Source organism: Equus quagga, chromosome 11 (assembly GCF_021613505.1).
Source record: "Equus quagga isolate Etosha38 chromosome 11, UCLA_HA_Equagga_1.0, whole genome shotgun sequence".
NCBI lineage: Eukaryota > Metazoa > Chordata > Mammalia > Perissodactyla > Equidae > Equus > Equus quagga.
Window position 1 is genome coordinate 18,395,346 of NC_060277.1, and position 20,269 is coordinate 18,415,614.

Below are 20,269 nucleotides of genomic sequence, written 5' to 3' on the forward strand. Positions count from 1 at the left end.
TATTTAGTAAAACTAAGCTTCTGAGAATAGATGTTGAAATCCACACTCTCTGGTTGAATGAAAGTTTGAAGGAATTAATGAACAAATAAAATAGCTGATTTTTAACCTCTATAACATTCTGTCTCTTAGGTTATCCAGTTTCATTCTTAAAAAAATTTCCTCAGATTTTGGTTCTTTAACTCAACCCAGACCTCTTGATGGGAGCTCTGATAATTTAAATGATTTGTGGTGATAGTGCCCTCCCAATTATCTTTAACAAATTCTGTCGTAAATCTTCATTACCATGATCATAAATAATGATTGTTTCCATTTGTGGGTGGTGGTGTAATCAGATATATGCAACACAAAACAAAACAAAGAAACTCCTTAGTTTTGGTCCTTTTAATTAGCTATGCCTAGATATTTTATATTTTACATTGGAAATTAGAAATCAGCATGAGTAGCCTCAAGTAAAAAGGTTTGAAAGAGAAAATTCTTTTGATAAGTTGACTTTTTATCCCAGAATGGACAAAACATTCAAATAGAGCAATTCCTAATTTCTGAGAAAACTCAACCATATAAGCCAAGAAAGAGACGAGCAGCTGAGAGAAGCTGAAGAATTGTACAAGTGCATGTAGGACAAGAGGTAACATCTTAAGGGAATGTGGGGTGGCATCATTCACATCATGATTATGAAAGAGCAAACTTCTTTAACTGTAACTATATGGGTAAGGTATTATATTGTACATTTATCATGCATATGATTAATTTTGCAAGACCACTTCCCTATATGTGTATGAGGAGGGGGTGCAAGACAGGGAGCTGGAGAAGCATTAGTCTGTCATCATAAAATTCTACCGAAGCATTCAGATTTAAACCATGTAAAGTCACCAGCGGGCTTCAAGGGTGAAAAGTCTGTAGCAGATTTAGTTCTTGGGACTGTAAAATGCTAACTTTGTCACACAAGACTGTTACTAGGAACTTTGGAGTTTGAAATTGATCACTGGGGCCTGAGGCTGCTCCACCATAAAGTGATTAGGCAATTGCATACAATCTGACATATATGCCTTAATAGATGTTGAACTAGATTACAAAAATAAGCTTTCAGGCAATGAATGTGAGAGATATGGCTGTTACAGATGCCCCTTCACTGTCCTGGGGGCAGTTTGCATAAATAGTACTTCATAAATATTGCATGCTTTTCAGATGTGCTATTTCTAGGACAAACAAAAGCTACGTATTATTGAAAATATAAAAGGCTTTGAACAGTGCAGGAGCAGTTAATCCAACTTGCTTTCTTCTGAATGTAATTCTAAGACTAACGTTAAGAACAATGGGACAAGAAGCATCTCAACCAGTCAGAACTCAGCCGTGCCCTGATGAGCACTGGTCACACACACAATGACACCCAGCCGTCCAAGCCAGAAATAAACTGTGCCGTTAGTTGACAGTTGTTGTGCATCCTCTCAGCACAGAGTAATTTGATATGACCTACCTACCTGTGGTTAGTGACACTTTAAATGTCTAGGAATGTGTCAAGGGCAAAGAATTTGAGTCAGACTATGCAAACCATCAAGCAGGAGACTGAAAGAGTCTTCCCTGCCTCATTATGATTTGTTTTCAGGGTCATTTTTGTAGTCTGTGGATAAGGATGTGGGGTACAGGGTTATGGAGGGAACAGGGAAGAGATTGGCACCATGAAAGTTCTACATGATTACATCTATGTTTTAGGAAACTATCTCTGGAGGCTAGGCAGAGAAAGGATTGGAGAAAGAATTGACGAGAGATGAGGACAATATTTTGAAAGTCATCGTAACAGGATGGTTGAGAGAGAATGAGAGACTGAGTTACAGCAATGAAAATGGGAATTAAGAGGAGTAACGTGAAGATCGGTATGTAGGAGCTCATTAATGGCTTTCGAGATCTCATTTAGAGCCTTTGCTGGTATCCTAAGTTCATGCTTGCTACCTAGTGGGTAATCAGGCCCTCGCCTGGACTGCCCACTTGATAAGACTGCCCCATAGCACTGGAGACCACTGTGAGCTGGGTCTGTCACTTTAGAACTTTCCTTACAGAGAGACTACTAGGGGATTGGAAACCAAGTTAGTTAAGGTCCTCCAGCCCCTCCTTTGGGAGTGAGGCATTTCCTGATGAGGGACTATCATCCCAGGCAGACGGGCATCTTCTCAGGGACAGCTCTGCAGCAATCTTTGCATCTCTTCTCTTAGGGCAGTGCTAAGCACACAGCAGGTTTCAATAACAAAAAAATAACTTCACAGTTACCCACACTTTACACTCAGTCTACATTTATTCAAACTGTATTTCTAGTTATAACGGTATATCTTAAGAAGTAACTAAATTAACGGAAGGAAATGGAAACGTAAACCATGCTAATCAAAAACAAGCCTTGAAGGAACAAAACTGAAAACAGTACGTACATAAAATTAGATGAACCATTGAATTGAAAAACAATATAGAAGTGAATGGGTAAGCTGAAACCACCATGGGTTCCTAATAAGCTCTGTGGAAGGACAAAGATTTTTGTTTGCTTGCCTGCTGGAACCTCACTGCCTAGCACAGCCCCCGCACATAGGAGGCACTCAATTAATACTTTGAATGTATAAATGAGCTGTCCTGGTTAAAAAACAAAAAGAAAGGAATGCAATTAGCTTTTTCTTCTATTAGAAGTTGATTTGAGTCTTTTTTTATTTGCTCCACTTTTAGAACTAAAGAAAACATCTCTCATGCAGCTGTAAGTAATCTTTTTAAGTAGACGACTGCCAAACAGTAAGAGCTTAATTCCATCAGGAATAGAGAATAGAATGCAAATTGTTCTTTCTCTCATGACACAAGCCCACATTCTCGTGCCCTGTTGTTCCGGGTTACTAGAGAAGCTTGAGGCAGAAAATCACGTGTGGATGCCTGACATTTGGATCTCTCCAAGGAAATAAACTTATTTAGCTAGTTTAATATTCCTTAGTGAACTATTAATGATGGGTTGTTTCGCAGAGATGTTTTTCTCTAGCTCTACGGATATTTCTTCTCAGTCACGTGAAGAAAAAGAAACTTTTAAAAGAAAAAATAACACATTTGAATAATGGGAGAACTTTTCACTCAGTTCACCAAGTAATATGTTCTGTAGTTTTTCAGTGTTCTCTTAAACTACCTCAGATAGAGTCTATTTTGTTATTAGAAATTTGCATTTATTTAGTTAACAAATACTTACTAAATATCTACTAGGTGCCAATTTTTCAGCTACAGCCTGGGGATATGGTGGTGAATAAGACATAATCTTACCCTCAGGGAGTCTATAGCCTCCTACAATTCCCTACAGGAGATTAAATGAATTAAAATACCCTTGTGTTTTGGGACAAAACAAAGAGTGTGAGGAGAAAGAAACAATAACATCTTTTGAAGTGTTACTATGTGCCAGGCACATTTAGAAGGTGTCCCTAACCATCTTTTCTAAATAGCTTCCACTCCACCCTTGCTCACTTTTTTTTTCACCTTGCTTTTTTTATCTTCATCTCCTAATCCCAGCTTGACATTGTTCACTGCTCTATCCCCAGCTCTGAGAAGTGGTTGGCATATAGTAGTTTTTCCTGAAGTCATTGCACGAATGAACTTGAAAGGTAGGCATTCCTGTTTCATAAATGAGACCGAGACTGAAGACTTACATGATTTGCTCATGATTGTGCAACTCTTACATCACAAACCGGGGCTTTACCCCTTGATATGAAAGCAAAGCCCATGTTCTTTCCAAAATCACTCCTCTAAATGCATATTTCTCTAGACATGTTAATCTGACTTCTTTTGGTACACCCATTATATGAAAGACACTCGGAGTTACAGAGAAGTTCTTGCCTTCAAGAACCTGACAGTCTAGTTAGGAAGAAAAGAAATATCTGGAAATCCAACTAAAAATGGCAGTGTCTGGGTATGGAAGAAACCTCAGAGATGGTAGACAGGAGGGGAGGGTGAGCTGGGCCCGTGCTGGGTTCTGAAGAGCACTCTCACTGGCTGAGGTCTCTTGTCCCTGGGATATGAGTACATAGAATAAATGAATTCCTTCAGAGTAGACAGCTTTCCAGAAGCCCTTTCTCAGACACCCTGTTTCCATTTGGATGCCAGAAAATAGCCTATTCTCCCTCCTTTCAGCAGAGAGGAGTTGGTGCAAGGTAGAAGAAGAAAGGCTCATTTTGATAGGAGTGTGGAGAGTGTGTGATATTACTAAGAAACGAAAGAAGTGGAAAAAACCAATTGTAACGGCTGAGGTGGTTTTGCCTAGAAAAGAGAAAAAGCATGGGAGCGGACTGTGGAGTGAGGAGCTAACTTCAAAAACTCGCTGCATGGGAAAATCAGGAGTGTGTTGAATGTCCTTACACTAACTTGGTAAACATTTGAAGTGTCCTGCACTTGAAGGACTGTTGGCTCTTCCTGGAGGAGAGGTTAGATTTATTCCCTTGGGCACCAAACAGGGGAAGCAAAGAGTGAAAGCCTGATGGAAACACGTTTCTAACTCGATACAAAGAAATGCGTTGAAAACGAGCTGCAGAGAAGCTGTCTCAAGAGGTGGTGAGTCTCTGTGTCCGGAGTTTTCAAGCAGAGGCAGTCGCTCCCCGGGCCCCTCAGTCCCTAAGGTCGTGACTCCCTGGTGCGGGGTCGCAGGCCGGGGGCGGGGACCAGGAGCCGAGTCTGCACGCGTCAGAGGCTCCAGCTGCGCCGCCGGGGCTCCCCAGGGAGCGCCGCGGGGCGGAGCTGAGGGAAGGAGCTAGGCTCCGGCTCGGCCGGCCGGCGGTGTGGGCACAGGGCGCAGCATGCTCGCGGCTGTCGGGAGCCTCCTGCGCTTCCGCCCGGGGCGCATCCTCCATTGCGCCCCGGGGACGCCTGGAGATGCGGTGCGGTGGCGGTTCGCGGCTCTTCGGTCCCGGGGTCTCCCCCGCTACTCCAGCGACGGGGCCCCCTGCGGCTCAGGGCCCCAAGGTCCCGGTGAGCCGGGACGGGAATGGCCTGGGAGGGACCGACGGGGGGGCGAGGAGCCGCGGTCTGGGGTGGAGGCGTGAGCGCGCACTGATCCACTGCTGTCGGTCTGTCTGTTCGTCCGTCCATCCTTGTCGCTTTCGCAGCAGGGAAGGTTCACAGGGTCCCCGCCGAGCACAAGCCTTCGCAATTCGACAAGAAAATCCTGCTGTGGACCGGGCGTTTCAAAGCGATGGAGGAGATCCCGCCTCGGGTGCCGTAAGTGTGGCCTGGGCCGCGGCCCGGGTATCGCGCGCTGGGGCGGGTCGGGCCGGGCCCGGAGGGGAGCGGAGTCCATGAACCTCTCCACCTTGGCGCACTCTGGAGCGAAGGCGGCCGCCGTGCCACCAGTTCTTCACAGTGACACACCTCCCCTCCAACCTGAGGAATTTACCTGAGCCCCCCTAGTGCGGTCAAATGTCAGGTTCCTTGTCTGGATAGTGGGAAGCTGAGCCACAGGGAGATTGTTGAAGTTGAGTGGAAACCCAGTTCAGTGGGCACTCCCACCAGCGCCCAGATTCCGGTCCCCAGCGAGCTCGGAGCGGCGACGCAGTGGAGCACTGAGGCCAAACAGGAGGCACGGTCCTCGCGTGCACTCCGTGTGGCTGCGGGGGCGTCGAAGAGGGAGAGGGGCTCTGGCTGGAGGCGGCTCCGGCTGGAGGCGGCTCCCTGCTCCACCCAAGGAAGGGGGCCTCTGATGGAGGGTCTCTGGGAAGAAGCCGCATCCATGTGGCCTCCTCTTCTGGGGCTGGATCCGCCTGGTGGACGCGGTTTTGCAGCCCTCTGAGCACCGGGTTTCCTCGGGCTAGGTCCCGCGGGAGCGTCAGCGTCGCAGACCTCTTAGCTATCCCAAACCCAAGATGGAGATTCGCTAAGGGGTAAAACCGAAGCTGCGAACTTCATCTCCAGGGTGAAGATACCCTAAAAAAAAAAAAAAAAAAAAAAGGAACTGAAACCTGTGAAAACCCATCTTTCTATAGTTTCCATTTATGCCAAGCCCGAAAACCTTCCCAGCACTCTTTTCTTTTAAAGGAAGATTAGCGCTGAGCTAACATCTGCCGCCAATCCTCCTCTTTTTGCTGAGGAAGACTGGCCCTGAGCTAACATCCGTGCCCATCTTCCTCTACTTTATGTGTGGGACGCCTGCCACAGCATGGTTTGCCAAGCGGTGCCATGTCCGCACCCGGGATCTGGGCCAGCGAACCCGGGCCACCGAAGCAGAACATGTGAGCTTAACCTCTGGGCCACCAGCCAGGCCCCATTCTCAAAACTTTTACAAGAGCGTGGGTAAAAAGAGAAGGAAGGAAACTAAGAACAAAATCAATCTACTACTTTTTAAACTGACCTTTTATTTTTTTAAAGGGATATTAGAACTATAATATCAAATAAAGATTTCAAATGTTACATATATTTGTACAATGTAATCAATGTCTATTAGAATGGAAACTGGGCCCACATCTTGTTCTGCACTTATTGCCAACACTTTTATTACTTACTAGTTTACTAGTTACCAAAAACCTCTCAAATAAATGGAAAAAAGCACGTGGTGGGAAATGGTCACTCAGTGGCTTCTCAAACATTTTTATTTCTTTCTTAGACCAAATTATTTAATGAGGAATGCACAGGGAATTTGAAATAACATGGAATTTGGAATCTGTTTTTAACATTAATGAGCCACAGAGACATTTTTAAATATTTTAAAAATTATATTATTTTTAATATTATTATTAAATATTAAGACAAATTCTGTTTTCCTTGAGATCTGTAGACTCCGAGCTACAGACTTAGCCCAAAGCAGAAATTAGCCTCAGAAAAGCCTGTATCATTCACAAGCTCTGGTTATCAAATTTTAATTGATGCCTGAGGATTTTATACTTTAAATGCAAAATGAAGGAGGAAAGAGAACATAAACAAATGAAAAATAAAACACCACCCTCAGTGTTGGGGGATTTTGAGTTCTAGTGCTGTAACAGAGTAATCAAGAATGCAAGGAACCAGCATTATGATAAATTAATGCTTGTCAAGAGACACTATGCCCAGTATGGCATTAACATAGCTGTCTGTGTGAAGAGACCCGTTTTTTTTTTTTTAAAGATTTTATTTTTTCCTTTCTCTCCCCAAAGCCCCCCAGTACATAGTTGTATATTCTTCGTTGTGGGTCCTTCTAGTTGTGGCATGTGGGACGCTGCCTCAGCGTGGTTTGATGAGCGGTGCCATGTCCGCGCCTAGGATTCGAACCAACGAAACACTGGGCCGCCTGCAGCGGAGCGCACGAACTTAACCACTCGGCCACGGGGCCAGCCCCTGAAGAGACCCATTTTACAGAAATGATTTCATTTTCCCAGGATCACAGTCAAAAGAAGTAGTATAAACAGGAAAATTTAACTTTGAACAATATGCCTATTGTAGTTTGGGGTTGGAAAGATAAAAGTATTTGAATATGTATCGTTTTATTTTCTTCTTTAATTTTTTAAAAAAATTGCTATTTAAGAGAGCTATGCCTCCTAAGCTGAGTGTTAGACTTACAATCTAAACAGCTTTCATGTTTTTTGTTCTTAATGGACATGTAATTAATAAGTGGCCTATAATTTTTGTACCATACACTAATGATATTTAATAATTACGGTACTTTTTCTTGTTTTTATCAGTGCTAAACTAATTTGGTATAGCAGATCAAAGCCAGATGGATGGGTAAAAAAAATCAGATCTTTTAAGTTCCATCTGGAACCAAAGTCAACAACAAATATAATCTAATAATGTCTTCATATTCACTTGTTTGCAAGTAACAGTTTAAAACTGACATTAATCTGCCTAAAATCTAAGGAAAACAGACTAGATATTTGGTTTTCTGTGCTCTTTCAACTAGTGAAAAAGTTAAAAGTTTTTCACTTGTAAGAGAAATTGCAACTTGTCTTTCTGGAATTTTTTTAGTGTAACTATGTTCTATTTAAACTTCACGTTAGGCAAGAAAGAATGCTGCTGAATACATTTTCGAGAATCAAGTGCTTTAAATGTGTGTATTTATAAACTGCCGCTTCATGTTATTGCAAATTGTTTTTGTTTTTTGTTTCTTTTTAAAGATTGACATCTGAGCTAACATCTGTTGCCAATCTTCGTTGTTTTCTTCTTCTTCTTCTTCGCCCCAAAGCCCCCCAGTACACAGTTGTATATTCTAGTTGTAGGTCCTTCTGGTTGTGCTATGTGAGATGCCACCTCAGCATGGCCTGATGAACGGTGCCATGTCTGCACTCAGGATCTGAACCGGCGAAACCTCGGGCCACCAAAGCCAAGCCCACAAACTTAACCACTGGGCCTCGGGCTGGCCCCCTATTGCAAATTGTTCAAGTTTATTTCAATGTAAAAGGCCCACAGGCAATGATTACTTTTGTAACACTACTTTGTAAGTAGTATTGCTAAAATCATGGACAACTTACAGATAACTTTATTAATAAATAAGATTACCCAGTGTTCAAATAAGCGTATAATATTTCAGAATACTAATAACAAGAAAATGAAGATGTCTTTTTCTTTGACGAATTATTGTGATTTTGGTCACTTGTTTTGAAAACTTTATGCCAAAACCGTGAAGGAAACACCCTTTCTCTAACAGTCATTCTCACAAAATGTAAAATGTATAACAGTATAATGACAGATATTCTCACAAATGTATAATAGTCTCTTTAATTGGGATAGGACTTTAATTGGGATAGGATGAGGGGAGCAAGAAGAGATTGACAGGCCAGTGAAAAAGAGAAAATGATGAAAATGAATTTTAAAAAATAACTTGTTCAGGGGCCAGCCTGGTGGCACAGTGTTTAAGTGCGCATGTTCCACTTCAGCGGAATGGGGTTCGCTGGTTCGGATCTCGGGTGCGGACATGGCACCTCTTGGCACGCCATGCTGTGGTAGGCATCCCACGTATAAAGTAGAGGAAGATGGGCACGGATGTTAGCTCAGGGCCAGTCTCCCTCAGCAAAAAGAGGAGGATTGGCAGCAGATGTTAGCTCAGGGCTAATCTTCCTCAAAAAGAAAAACAAAAAAAACCCCAAAAACAAACAAACAAAAAAACTTGTTGAAAACTGAAAACAAAGTCTACTTAATAACGCTGGGCCAAATGAACACAAATCATAGACATACATATCCTTTAATTCCTTTTTTGTGTGTGTGAGGAAGATTAGCCCTGAGCTAACATCTGTTGCCAGTCTTCGTCTTTTTGCTTGAGGAAGATTGTCACTGAGCTGCCATCTGTGCCAATCTTCCTCCCTTTTATTTGGGATGCCACCACAGTGTGGCTTGACAAGCGATGCTAAGTTGGCACTGGGATCGGAACCTGTGAATCCCGGCCTCCAAAGCAGAGCAAACAAACTCAACCACTATGCCATGGGCCAGCCCTGCTTTAAATCTTAGCCTTTACCGCAATCAGTGAGGAAAAAAAAAAACAATGGAGAATTAGGCCATACTCTCCAGTAGTTGTAGTTTGAGCAATTAGAAATTAAATATCCTACGCTGTGGCTTCATAGTGGCTAACATTAGTTAAGACCTGAAGAAATACCTGTTAATTTGAAATTGATAAGATAACTGGCTAGCATTTGGAAGTCTTTCACATCTGCAGTTTGCATTCAGGGAAATTTTTGGAATTTTTATGTAACAAATCATTGTCTGTTATCCCAGTCAGAAAATCATCTTACTTTAATATAATTAATAAAATACACGTCTTGGTTTAGGCCAGAAATGATAGACGCGGCAAGAAACAGAGCTCGGGTGAAAGCTTGTTACATAATGATTGGATTCACAATTATCGCCTGCTTTGCAGTGATAGCATCAGCCAAAAGGGTGAGTACCTCTTTAAAATAGAGACTTGTGAATTTCCAGAAATACTATGGGCTTTTTTGTCAGTTCAGGGATTATTGCTGTTCTTTCAAGGTAAGGAGGACAATTTCGTCTTAGACACCTGGAGCCACTCACATGTATCTATCATATTGGAAACAAATATGTCCATGGAAATTTGAGTCAACAAATTAACTATATGGCCAGGAGGAGCAAAAGCTTGTTTCCACTTATAAGATAAACAAAAACAAAAACAGGAAGTTTACAACCTAGTTAAAATCTGCACAAGGAGAATTTTGTCATGTGAACGTTAGACTCGGTCATTCTCTGTCATGAACTAAGTTAGTCATTGCGTAGGATCATGAAATAGAAAGGCAAAAGCTAGAAGTGCTCACCGATGCCGACTGGTTTGTCTACATCCTGTCTATGAGCCTTTTCCTTGTCATCTCCAATGTGTGGTTTCTGTTTAATACCTCTGGAGAAAAATTAAGAGCTGATGACTCTCTAATTTTGTTTTCTGCTTCCCCAAATCCTTCCATCTGCTGATCATCTTTTACCACAAAGGGTAGGCCCACAAATATTGAGAGACATCTAACACATCCCTAGGAGTCTTCTCTTTTCCACTCTTAATTTCTCTATCCTGAACAACTTCCCTCTATTTTGAGCTCTCCTCTGGACACACTCTAGTTTATCAGCGTTCCTCTTCATTGTGGCACCTGCAACTGAAAACTGACCCTGTTTCAGCTTGGTTATAACTTCCTTGTTTATGATCATTGCGTTGCAGTAGTGCAGCTGGAGGTGAAACTAGATTTTGGCAGCTGCATCACACAGAATAGTTTGCTTGGATCCGTACATCTTCATTCTCTAAGCATATTTAGCTTGTTACTATTCTGCCTAATCCTATGATTCCTTCTTTGCTTAGGTTTGCAAGAGTATTTGAACCCGATAATTTACATGGCAACTAGAGCCTCTGTGCTCACTGATGTTGTGTACATGTCCATTCATTTCTGTTAGCTTATCAAAAATCTTATGCTTTGAAGTTATTCTCAAGTGGGAAGTTTATTAAATATTTGCTGGGCTGAACACTTAAGCATAGAAATGAAGAAATTCAGTAATCTCTTGTTTTTAACCTACCCTTGATAAAATGACTGCCCACCAAGTTGATGATTCCCTAGCTCTGAAATGACAGATTGCAGCCTGATACTGTCTGGACCCTCCCTGTCTCATACTCTGTTCTTTTTGTTCATTATGCTTCCTCCGCACTAGATATTTTCTATTTTTTAATACACCAAACCCTTTCTCCTCTCTAGGCCTTCCTTCCTTCCGCTGGTCTTGCCATAGCTGGCTTATTCTCCTTCTCCTCAGATAGAGCTTCCTTGACCACCTCACTTAAAATGGCCTCGCCCAGGTACTCAGTATTTTATCAACTTTCCAGCTGCTCATGAGTAAGTCATCATACATCAGCAATCCTGTTGGCTCCACTTTGAAATATATCCACAATTGGATCACTCACCATCTCTGCTGATATCGCCCTGGTCTAAGATAACCAACATCTGTTGCCTGGTTTATGGCAATATCTTCTAGATGGTCTCGCTGCTGTCCCTCTTGCCTCTCTCCAATTCACCTTTCATTTTGGATAATTAATGCATTTACCTTAACTAAGAGCATGGCAGATGGAGATGGAGAAAAGGCTAGCAATTTGAGATATATTTGGGCAGGTAGCAAGGATAGAATTTTGTAATCAATTCAGTGTCAGAGGAGGATAGAAAATGGAAGAAAGAAACAAAAAAGCCTGGGTTTTTGCTTGAGTAACTAGATGGGTGTTGGTGTCGTTTGTTGAGATCAGTAAGGCTGGGGAAAGAATTGGTAGGCATGACTGGCCAAATATATTGAGTCTTCCATTTTGGATGTATTAAGTGTGAGGTGCATATTAGACATCCATCAAGATCTATTAAAATTTTATTTATTCTTAAGGACTTTGTATGCCTTCGGTCTGAGGGCTTTAGTTTTCCTCTCTGAAAAAGTCTAAGCTGTTATAACTTCAAATATGGCCCCTTCTCCCCTTCTCTCTATTCTCTCCACCTATTACGAATGTATCTTGGAACTTTTAATTCTATCCTCCATGGCACTTAACTTCTCTTTTTTATTTTTTGTATCTTTATCTCTGTGCTGCATTTAGATTATTTCCTCAGATCTATTTTCTAGCTAGAGTTCTTACCTTCTAATTATGATGCTGATTATCTTTTCTTTGCACAGGTGATTTTTCCCCAGATAGATACCTAGTTTCCTTGCCAGTTCCTTGGGCTGGTGAGAGGAGTTTTAGTCATTTCATAAGAGTACCTTTTCCTCATGCCTCCAACTTTCTATTAGTAGCTCAGCTCCAAGCCCAAGATCCAAATCCTGGACTGCCCTGTTGGTGTAGAGATTAAACTCCCAGCCCACAGCTGCTAAACCCAATGTTTTCCCCTAAGGCCCTATGACTGAAACCATTGCCTTCCGTCCTGACTTCAGTCCTCATTCTCCATCAATTCACGCCTTTGGAATTCTTTCCATTTCTATTACCTGAGGATTTCCCTTTCTTGATTTTGAGCTTAATAAAGTATTTGAAAACACTTTTGTTACTTTTTACCCAAGAAACTTCTCTGTGTATGCCAAGAGAGGGTGGGCTCAGATTTCTAACATCATCTGTCCGGGTGGCTGGAAGTCTAGCAACTTAAGTAATTTTTTTTTCTATACCAAAAACCCATTTTTCTTGGCTACTGTTTGTGACAGATGTTTTAACTTACTTTTATCCTTTCCCCTTCACAGAGTCTGCCCTATGTATGTCTACCTAAAACACAAATCCTTTCCGGAGAGTCACAGTGGTTTGCTTTGGGTTTTTCTGCAGGCTGTAGAACGACATGAATCCTTAACGAGCTGGAACCTGGCAAAGAAAGCTAAGTGGCGTGAGGAAGCTGCGTTGGCTGCACAGGCTAAGGCTAAATGATATTCTAAAGTGTTAATTGGAATACCATCACTATTATCAGCAACAATAAAAGATAGGCAAAATAGAATGTTTAAGAAAATATTTGCCATGGTTTTCTTTTAGTGACCAGAAGTACAGTCTTTTATGTTTTGACTTTTTAGTAAATTTTTATTGACGTATTGCACACATTCAGCAAAGTGCACAAAAGTGTGTACAGCTTGATAGATTTTTACGTAATGACCACACCTGTGTCACCACTGCCCACATCAAGAGGTAGACCTTCAACAGCACCTCGGAAGCCTCCTTTCTGCCCTCTATCAGTCATTACCCTTCAGACGTAACCATTGTTCAGAGTTTTATAGACTAGTTTTGCTTGTTTTTGAACTTTATATAAATGGAATTACACAGTATGCAGTTGTGAGTGTGGATTCTTACATTCAACATTATATCATGCGATTCATCCACAAATTATGTGTAGCACGAGTTCATTCATTTTTATTTGGTATAGTATTCCATTGTGTGAATATGCCACAATTTATCTGGATATTTGGTCCAGTTTTTGACCATTACAGATAATGCTAAAACGAGCATTCTCTGCATGTTGTTAAAATGAGGTTGAACTAAATCACTAATGGCTCTTTAAAATCTAAACTAATTTTCAACAAAAGTACTACTGTATTTAGTAATTGGATAGTCCTTCTGGTTAGTCTTTTCGTAGTTTGCAACTAGGTGAAATAGGTTTGAAAAGTCTTACAAACCAAGAACTATTAATTTCAAAAGCTATTCTAAAATGATAAAAGTACTAAAACAGTGATTGCAAAAGCAATTTAAAAAGGACAAAAACATTAGAGAAAGAAAAATTGTCTCTCAACGGTCTTCAAACTTGTTTAAGTAAGCCCCAAAACAACTTTAAAATTATATATCTTCTCACACATTTTTAATTTGGCATCTATAATTTTTTAAATCATAAATGTAAGTAGTTGAAAAGATATAATTTCCAGTTTATTGTATATTAAATGTACTTTAAATGTAATGCCATCATAACCTTGAAGTTGCATAGTTAGTTCATTCAATTTATGGAGGGTATCTGCTTTGTTGTTTTAAGGACAAAGCCGGTCTTCATTGTCAAGCTAATGAGCCAAATCAAACTTATACTTACTTTTTGTTAGAAAAAGTCTTACTTTGATTTGAAGATGAGAATATTAATACACGTTCTTGTGACAATAGTTTCACTTCTGAATTCAACTCTAAGATAGATAGAGAAGGCATGAAACATTGTTATGAGTCCATCCCCTGGATGAACCAAGGCACTGACCACTTTTGCATTTTGCACAGAGGTTCTCTTTCCTTTGCCATCTGGAACTCTTCCTCAGGAGCTGTCCATTCTTGAATTACCCATTTGTCACCCAGAAGGATTTTGTACCACAGAGCAAAGCATGAATAAGATTCAGAATGGGTGAGAAGTACTTTTTCTTTTTTTTGCACAGTAGTACAAAGTTGGTTATGAGGAGAGCTGAGAAAGGAGAACTGGCAGACCACAGTGTATTCTTGGACAGATCAGTTTTAGGAAAGGATATATATAGAGTTTAAAGATCTGGAAATCAATCATCTTAAAAATATCTTACTCTGTATACTGTCTTGAAATTCTTTATATGCATCTTGTTTGAGCACTCCTGGGATACTCTAAATATTATAGAAAAACTCAAAGTGTTTATAAGGATGAATATGATGATTTCCGTTTCTGATTAGATGGAAGACTAGACCTCCAGAGAAGTCATCCAGTATTGAACTAAAAATTCTGGATAAAATATTCTTTAAAACATCTTTAAAAATATTTGACTCAACTGTTGGGAAAAGAAGGAAGGTCCTTGCAATAGACAATAAGAAAGTAAAAGTCCAGAGAGTTAAGCCTATCTTTTGCTGCTATTTTCCATGGGGGCATCTGGCTATCCTAGATGGTCATGTGCCAGGGAGAATAGACAAAAACACGAGACCTGTAAACGTTGAGAAGATGGACATCCATGTGAAGCCAGAATCCCAGAAAGCTTATACTGTCAGAGGATTGAAGTGGGGTTTGGTGATGATGGTAGAGTGTCTGTATATATATATATGTAATTGTGTATATATAAAGAGATTTATGTAAAGGAATTGGCTTACACGATTTGTAGGGCAGGCCAGCAGACTGGGACCCCTCCAGCAGGAGCTGAGGCTACAGTCCAAAGGAAGAATATTTTTTTTCCTCAGGGAAACCTCCATTTTGCTCTGTAGGCCTTCCAGTTGATTGCATGAGACCCACCCAGATTATGAAGGATCATCTCCTTTACTTAAAGTCAACTGACTGACTGCAGATGTTAACCCCATCTACAGAACACCTTCACAGCAACATTTAGGTTAGTGTTTAATTGAATAACTGGGTACTACAGCCTAGCCAAATTGACACATAAAACTAACTATCACAGTGCCTCAGACAGAGAGGGAAAGAGAGAGGGAGGAAGGGAAGAGAAACTTAACCTACTTATCTTTAGATCTAAACGAAAATTTGGAAACAATTCTTGAGGAATACTTAACCACAAGTTGATCACATAGATTTGAGGCTAGAATTTATGCATCTGTGTTACCTCCACCCCCCAATAAATCTACACTAACTATTTCATTAAAAGTGCTCATAAGAGAACTTATTGAGGTGATGGAAATGTTCTAAAACTGGATTGTAGTAATGTAAAACTTTGGAAATTTATGAAAACTCAAACTGTACACTTAAAATAGGTAGATTTTATGATATGTAAATTACACCACAATAAAGCTGCTAAAAAAAAAAGTGCCCTGAACAACATACTGTGCTTCCAAAGTTGTGAGAAGGGAGGTACATATGTTCCTGTTCGAAATGAAAGATAGTATGGCCCCTAAGGAGGGAAATTTGACAATGTCTAGCAAAAGTGCATATGTATTTATTAAGCCAGAAATTTACAGTGATATTCACTGCCACACTATTTACAATGGCAAAGGCTGAAGACAACTGAATGTCCATCAATAGGGGATTAATTGAATAAATAATGGTATGTCCACACAATGGAGTACAATGCAGGTACAGCAAGGAATGAAGAGCTCTATATTCTGCTATGGAATGAGTGAAAAAAGCACATTGGAGAAAGCATTTGTAGTATGCTGTTGTTTATCCAATAAAGGGAGGAGATATGTAAATGTATTTTTATATTAAAAAATAATGGAAGGATAAACCAAAACAAATTTTTTTTTTTAAAGATTTTATTTTTTTCCTTTTTCTCCCCAAAGCCCCCCAGTACATAGTTGTATATTCTTCGTTGTGGGTCCTTCTAGTTGTGGCATGTGGGATGCTGCCTCAGCGTGGTTTGATGAGCAGTGCCACGTCCGCACCCAGGATTCAAACCAATGAAACACTGGGGCGCCTGCAGTGGAGCGCGCGAACTTAACCACTCGGCCACGGGGCCAGCCCCAACCAAAACAAAATTTTTAATGTTATTTAAAGGAGAAGGGAGGAAATATGTTGGAGGGGACAGTGATAGAAACTAAACTTTTCTGGATATATCTTTTTTTATATATTTGACTTTAGAACAATATAAATGTTTTATATAATTAAAAAACGTTATAAAAAAGGCAATCAACTTTTAAAAAGCAAAATTAAATAAATAAACTTGTGTATCAAGTGGGCACATGGAGAGTAAATATTTCAAGTGATTTTAAAATGTTTCTAGTCAGATATACTTAATCTTTAAAAAGAAGTCCCCTCATTGGAACATCTGGCCATATCATAAAATAAAAGAGCTAGTAAAGCTATGAGCCGATGACCAAAAGATAAGAATAAGAAAAGCAATCTACAATGGAAGATCTAAGGAACTTCAAAAAGGAATAAATGAGAAAGGAAAAAAAAGTAGCCCCTTGGATGCTAGACTCAGGGGGCCAATTTTGTGCACTTGGATGCATTTTGTCTCCAGCGTCACCTTTGGCCACCCTGTGGTAGAAAGTGTCCAGATAGGCTTTGACATGCACATGATAGCATCCAGGCTGGAACAGTGGGTAAAACCAAAGGCTGTAGCAGGAACCCATCAATATAGTTTAATCTCGAGGTTACTGAGAAACCAGGGGCTTTGACCAAAGACATAGTGAGAATGAGATGAAGTTGACCTTGCCATCAAACCAGGAACTACAGGTGAGCATTTGGCACCATGGGCTAATCAGATAAAGATAGCCTTGGTTATGACAGTGGGGCCTGGGTTTGGAAGGCAGAAATTCATGGATGATATGATGCCAAAGGTTCACTGGTTGAGGATCCAGTTCCCATCTTTGGACTTAGAGGTTGACTGTGAAGTGGGTCCTGACACCGCCCATAAATGTAGAGTCCTGAGGTAACATGATTGTGTCTGGCAATGTCATTTTGAGGAGTGAGGGTATCGTATCTGTGACCAATGTGTTAGAGAATGTTTGCTCAGAGGCTGCCCAGAAACATTCTCTTGGTTAATGAAATGTCAAAGAGCCCAATGTTTTTGCTCACATTTCTACTTTTAACTAGAAAGCAAGAACGTTGACTACCAAATCATATTGCAGGCGAGGTAATGTTGCTTTTCTGAGCGATTATTCATTCCAATGACTAAAATCTATTTTACAGGATGTTCTGAAAGGTCAGAAATTGATGTATACATTGTGAATATATTTTTAGTGTGGTGAATATTCTGCTTTTACTTGGTGACTTGATTTTTATAAAGAGTAAATATATTGCTTTATTATTAAGGTTATAAACAAAAATTGTCTTAATGACTAAGGAAGGCATATTAGTTACTATTATAAAATTATTTTTCCTGCTTTCCTAAAAAGAATTTTGTTGTTTCTCAGAAGTTTTCCAAAACCAAAGGAAGTGCTTAAGTTTTTTCCTGTTTTGTGTCATTTGTGATTTGTCTACATACTTGATTAACGATTAGAATGGAACTTATCTATTTTTCACTTTCACCTTACACTTGATGCATCAAAACTATTAAAAAATATGTGAAGTCCAGGGGTTTTCAAGTAGTCTGTGATCTATTCTAAAATGTAAACATAGGTTTTATCTGTCGGCTTTGTTGGAGGGGCAGGTTATTCAGTGATTTTTTTCCCCTTTCTTTAACCCACTTACCGTTCTTAAGGACATTAAATAATGCTGTTGCCTTAGTTCTGAGTGAAAGGGAAAGTAAAGTCTCCGTTTGGAAGTAATATCCAGTTGAATCCTGACTCTGCCCTTTCTAGCTGTTTTACCTTAGCAAAGCACTCAACCTCTGAGCTTTATTAATTTATTAATAAGCTGAATGTAATTATAACAACCTTGCAGGGTTGTGTGGAGGATTAAAAGTGGTAACATTATATTTGTAAAACTTCCATTACCATTCCTAGAACGTAGAAGATGCTCAATACGAAGTAGTTATCGTTACATAAATTTAAGTTTCACAGGTTACAGAGTACTTTGACATAATTTCATTAAATCTGTAAATTGCTCTTATGAGTGTTGGAACAGGTATTTTTGTCCCTAATTTAAAAATGAAGAAACTAAAAGTGAGCAACAAGCTGATATCCTGGAAAGGATATAGTGGACATGGGATTTCTGGTCTGTACTCTTTTTACAAATGGAGCCTTGGGAGGTGGGTTAGGCAAAGCAAGCTACTTTTACTTAACATTGTCTTGTTTCCAATATAACTTTATTCTATAGCAGAACCAGATAGCTGAGAATATTCTAGAACTATAGATCTTTGGCCCCAAGGATATGTATTTTATTATTCCAAGAAAGAACAGGTAGGCTAGTAGATGACAGAGTTAATCTATAAACTAAAAGGTTTATGTGTTCTAAAATATACTTAGAAAACAAATATGTATCGACCCTTTCATTCTTATAATTACTCTTGCCACGTAATAAATCATGGCAAGAAATAACAGGACCAGAGTCATTAAACTTCTCAAGATTTCTATGACCTTTGAGAAATAAGATTTGAAAAATAAAAACGCTAATACTTAAGCATAAATGGAGCTTGCTTTTTTCCCCTCTAATATGATAAAGTAAAATTTTGATTCTTAATATTTGTTTTTATTTAGGTCTAGGACAGCATTGGGTCATGAGTAAGTTGCATTTTACCCAAATGAGACAACATAGGCATATAGAAAGATCTTTAACTTAAAAATTTATACAGAAGATTATAATATCAGACATGATAGAAAGATTTGAGTTTATTATTGCCTGGACAACTTGGACTTGTCCAATTTTTGTTTTCTTTTTCTTTAAAAATAAACATACAGTGAAAATATAAGAGTGCTCCCTTTGGCAGTATGTATACTAAAACTGGAACAATTCAGAGAAGATTAGCATCTCCCATGCTCAAGGATGACATGCAAATTCGTGAAGTATTCCCTATTTTTTATCACAAGGAACAAACCGTTTTTTCTTTTCCTTTTATTTGTATCTATATGAGATGATGGATGTTAATTAAATTTATTGTGGTAATTAATTCACAATATGTGTAAGTCCAGTCATTATGCTAAACATCTTAAACAGCGCTGTATGTCAATTATATTGCAATAAAACGATAAAAATATTGAAAATTGAAAAAAAAATTGTGTCAAATACAAAAGATGCCAAGAAGTCATAGAAGACTGGAAAAACTTTTTAAAAAAAGGTACAAGGCAGAAGTTTGTCAATATTGAAATTTGAATTTTTCCCCCTTTAAAGGGACCAGTATAATTTCCAATCCCTAAAAAAAAACTTCACAGACAAGGCCACTGGCCGGGTTTGTCAGTTATATAGTACAACTTAAATATCCTTTTTTACGTGAGAAAAGAGTTCATAAAATTGTCTTCAACTTTCACATAGAAAGACTTGTTGGAATAGGCTCAAAAGGAATTTTCCTTAATGTATACTCTTCAGTATCCAATATTGAAGCATCTTTCTATGAGAAATTTTAACTCTAGGATGCAAGTAAGAACAGATTTTTTTTAAAAGACAGTAAGCTATAGCAAGGATGACCAAATTAATTAGCCAGAAATACAATATTCTTTTATTTTATACTAATGCATTTTTTCTCTTTCTTGCTCATTTTAAATTGGTATCTTCTCTTCATGAGATGCATCAAATTCTTAGGGCACCCTGGGAGCTAATATAAAGCAGATAAAACCTAAGTTGAGTTTTCAAAGATGTGGTAGTTTTAAAACACACCAGCATTTAACACTATTTTTCTTGTCTTATTCTGTTAGGAGTAGATAGAAAACAGCCTATGGTTAGTCCAACAGAAATCAGTGATTTCAAATAAAGGAGTATTGTGTTATCTGGTATAGGGATTTCCATAAATGACTTCTACATTTGGTTAAACATGTTTAAAAGAAAAAAAAAAAAAGAACTCCCTCTCCATAGTCAAGACTGTTAGGTGTCTATTATCAGTGGAAACCTGTGGTTCTCCATACTGCAGCTTATATTTTATGGGTAATTCATAC

General features: G+C 39.4%; 1 protein-coding gene, 1 non-coding gene and 1 pseudogene across 3 annotated transcripts; all 3 read left to right on the forward strand.

Annotated features, from left to right (window-relative positions):
• Positions 1-4,655: 4,655 nt before the first annotated feature.
• FAM162B (family with sequence similarity 162 member B) lies at positions 4,656-13,200 on the forward strand. 2 transcript variants are annotated; one of them, XM_046675198.1, is made up of 4 exons: positions 4,656-4,968; positions 5,109-5,217; positions 9,723-9,831; positions 12,713-13,200. In XM_046675198.1, the coding sequence occupies exons 1-4, from the start codon at positions 4,797-4,799 to the stop codon at positions 12,809-12,811; spliced, it is 489 nt and encodes a 162-aa protein (XP_046531154.1). In that variant the 5' UTR covers positions 4,656-4,796; the 3' UTR covers positions 12,812-13,200. The 2 variants fall into 2 exon arrangements, with proteins under 2 accessions (XP_046531154.1, XP_046531153.1); XM_046675197.1 differs by having other exon boundaries at positions 4,662-4,968; positions 5,106-5,217.
• Positions 13,201-16,240: 3,040 nt separating this feature from the next.
• Positions 16,241-19,276, forward strand: LOC124246730 (ribulose-phosphate 3-epimerase-like; annotated as a pseudogene).
• LOC124248033 (U6 spliceosomal RNA) lies at positions 19,095-19,201 on the forward strand. The gene has a single exon (XR_006890915.1). It is a non-coding gene; the product is annotated as a U6 spliceosomal RNA (small nuclear RNA).
• Positions 19,277-20,269: the final 993 nt, after the last annotated feature.

Coding starts and splice junctions, on each gene's coding strand:
- FAM162B (XM_046675197.1), top strand. CDS start 4,797: ATGCTCGCGGCTGTCGGGAGCCTCCTGCGCTTCCGCCCGGGGCGCATC. Junction 4,969..5,105: donor CTCAGGGCCCCAAGGTCCCG/GTGAGCCGGGAC, acceptor TCGCTTTCGCAG/CAGGGAAGGTTCACAGGGTC. Junction 5,218..9,722: donor GAGATCCCGCCTCGGGTGCC/GTAAGTGTGGCC, acceptor GTCTTGGTTTAG/GCCAGAAATGATAGACGCGG.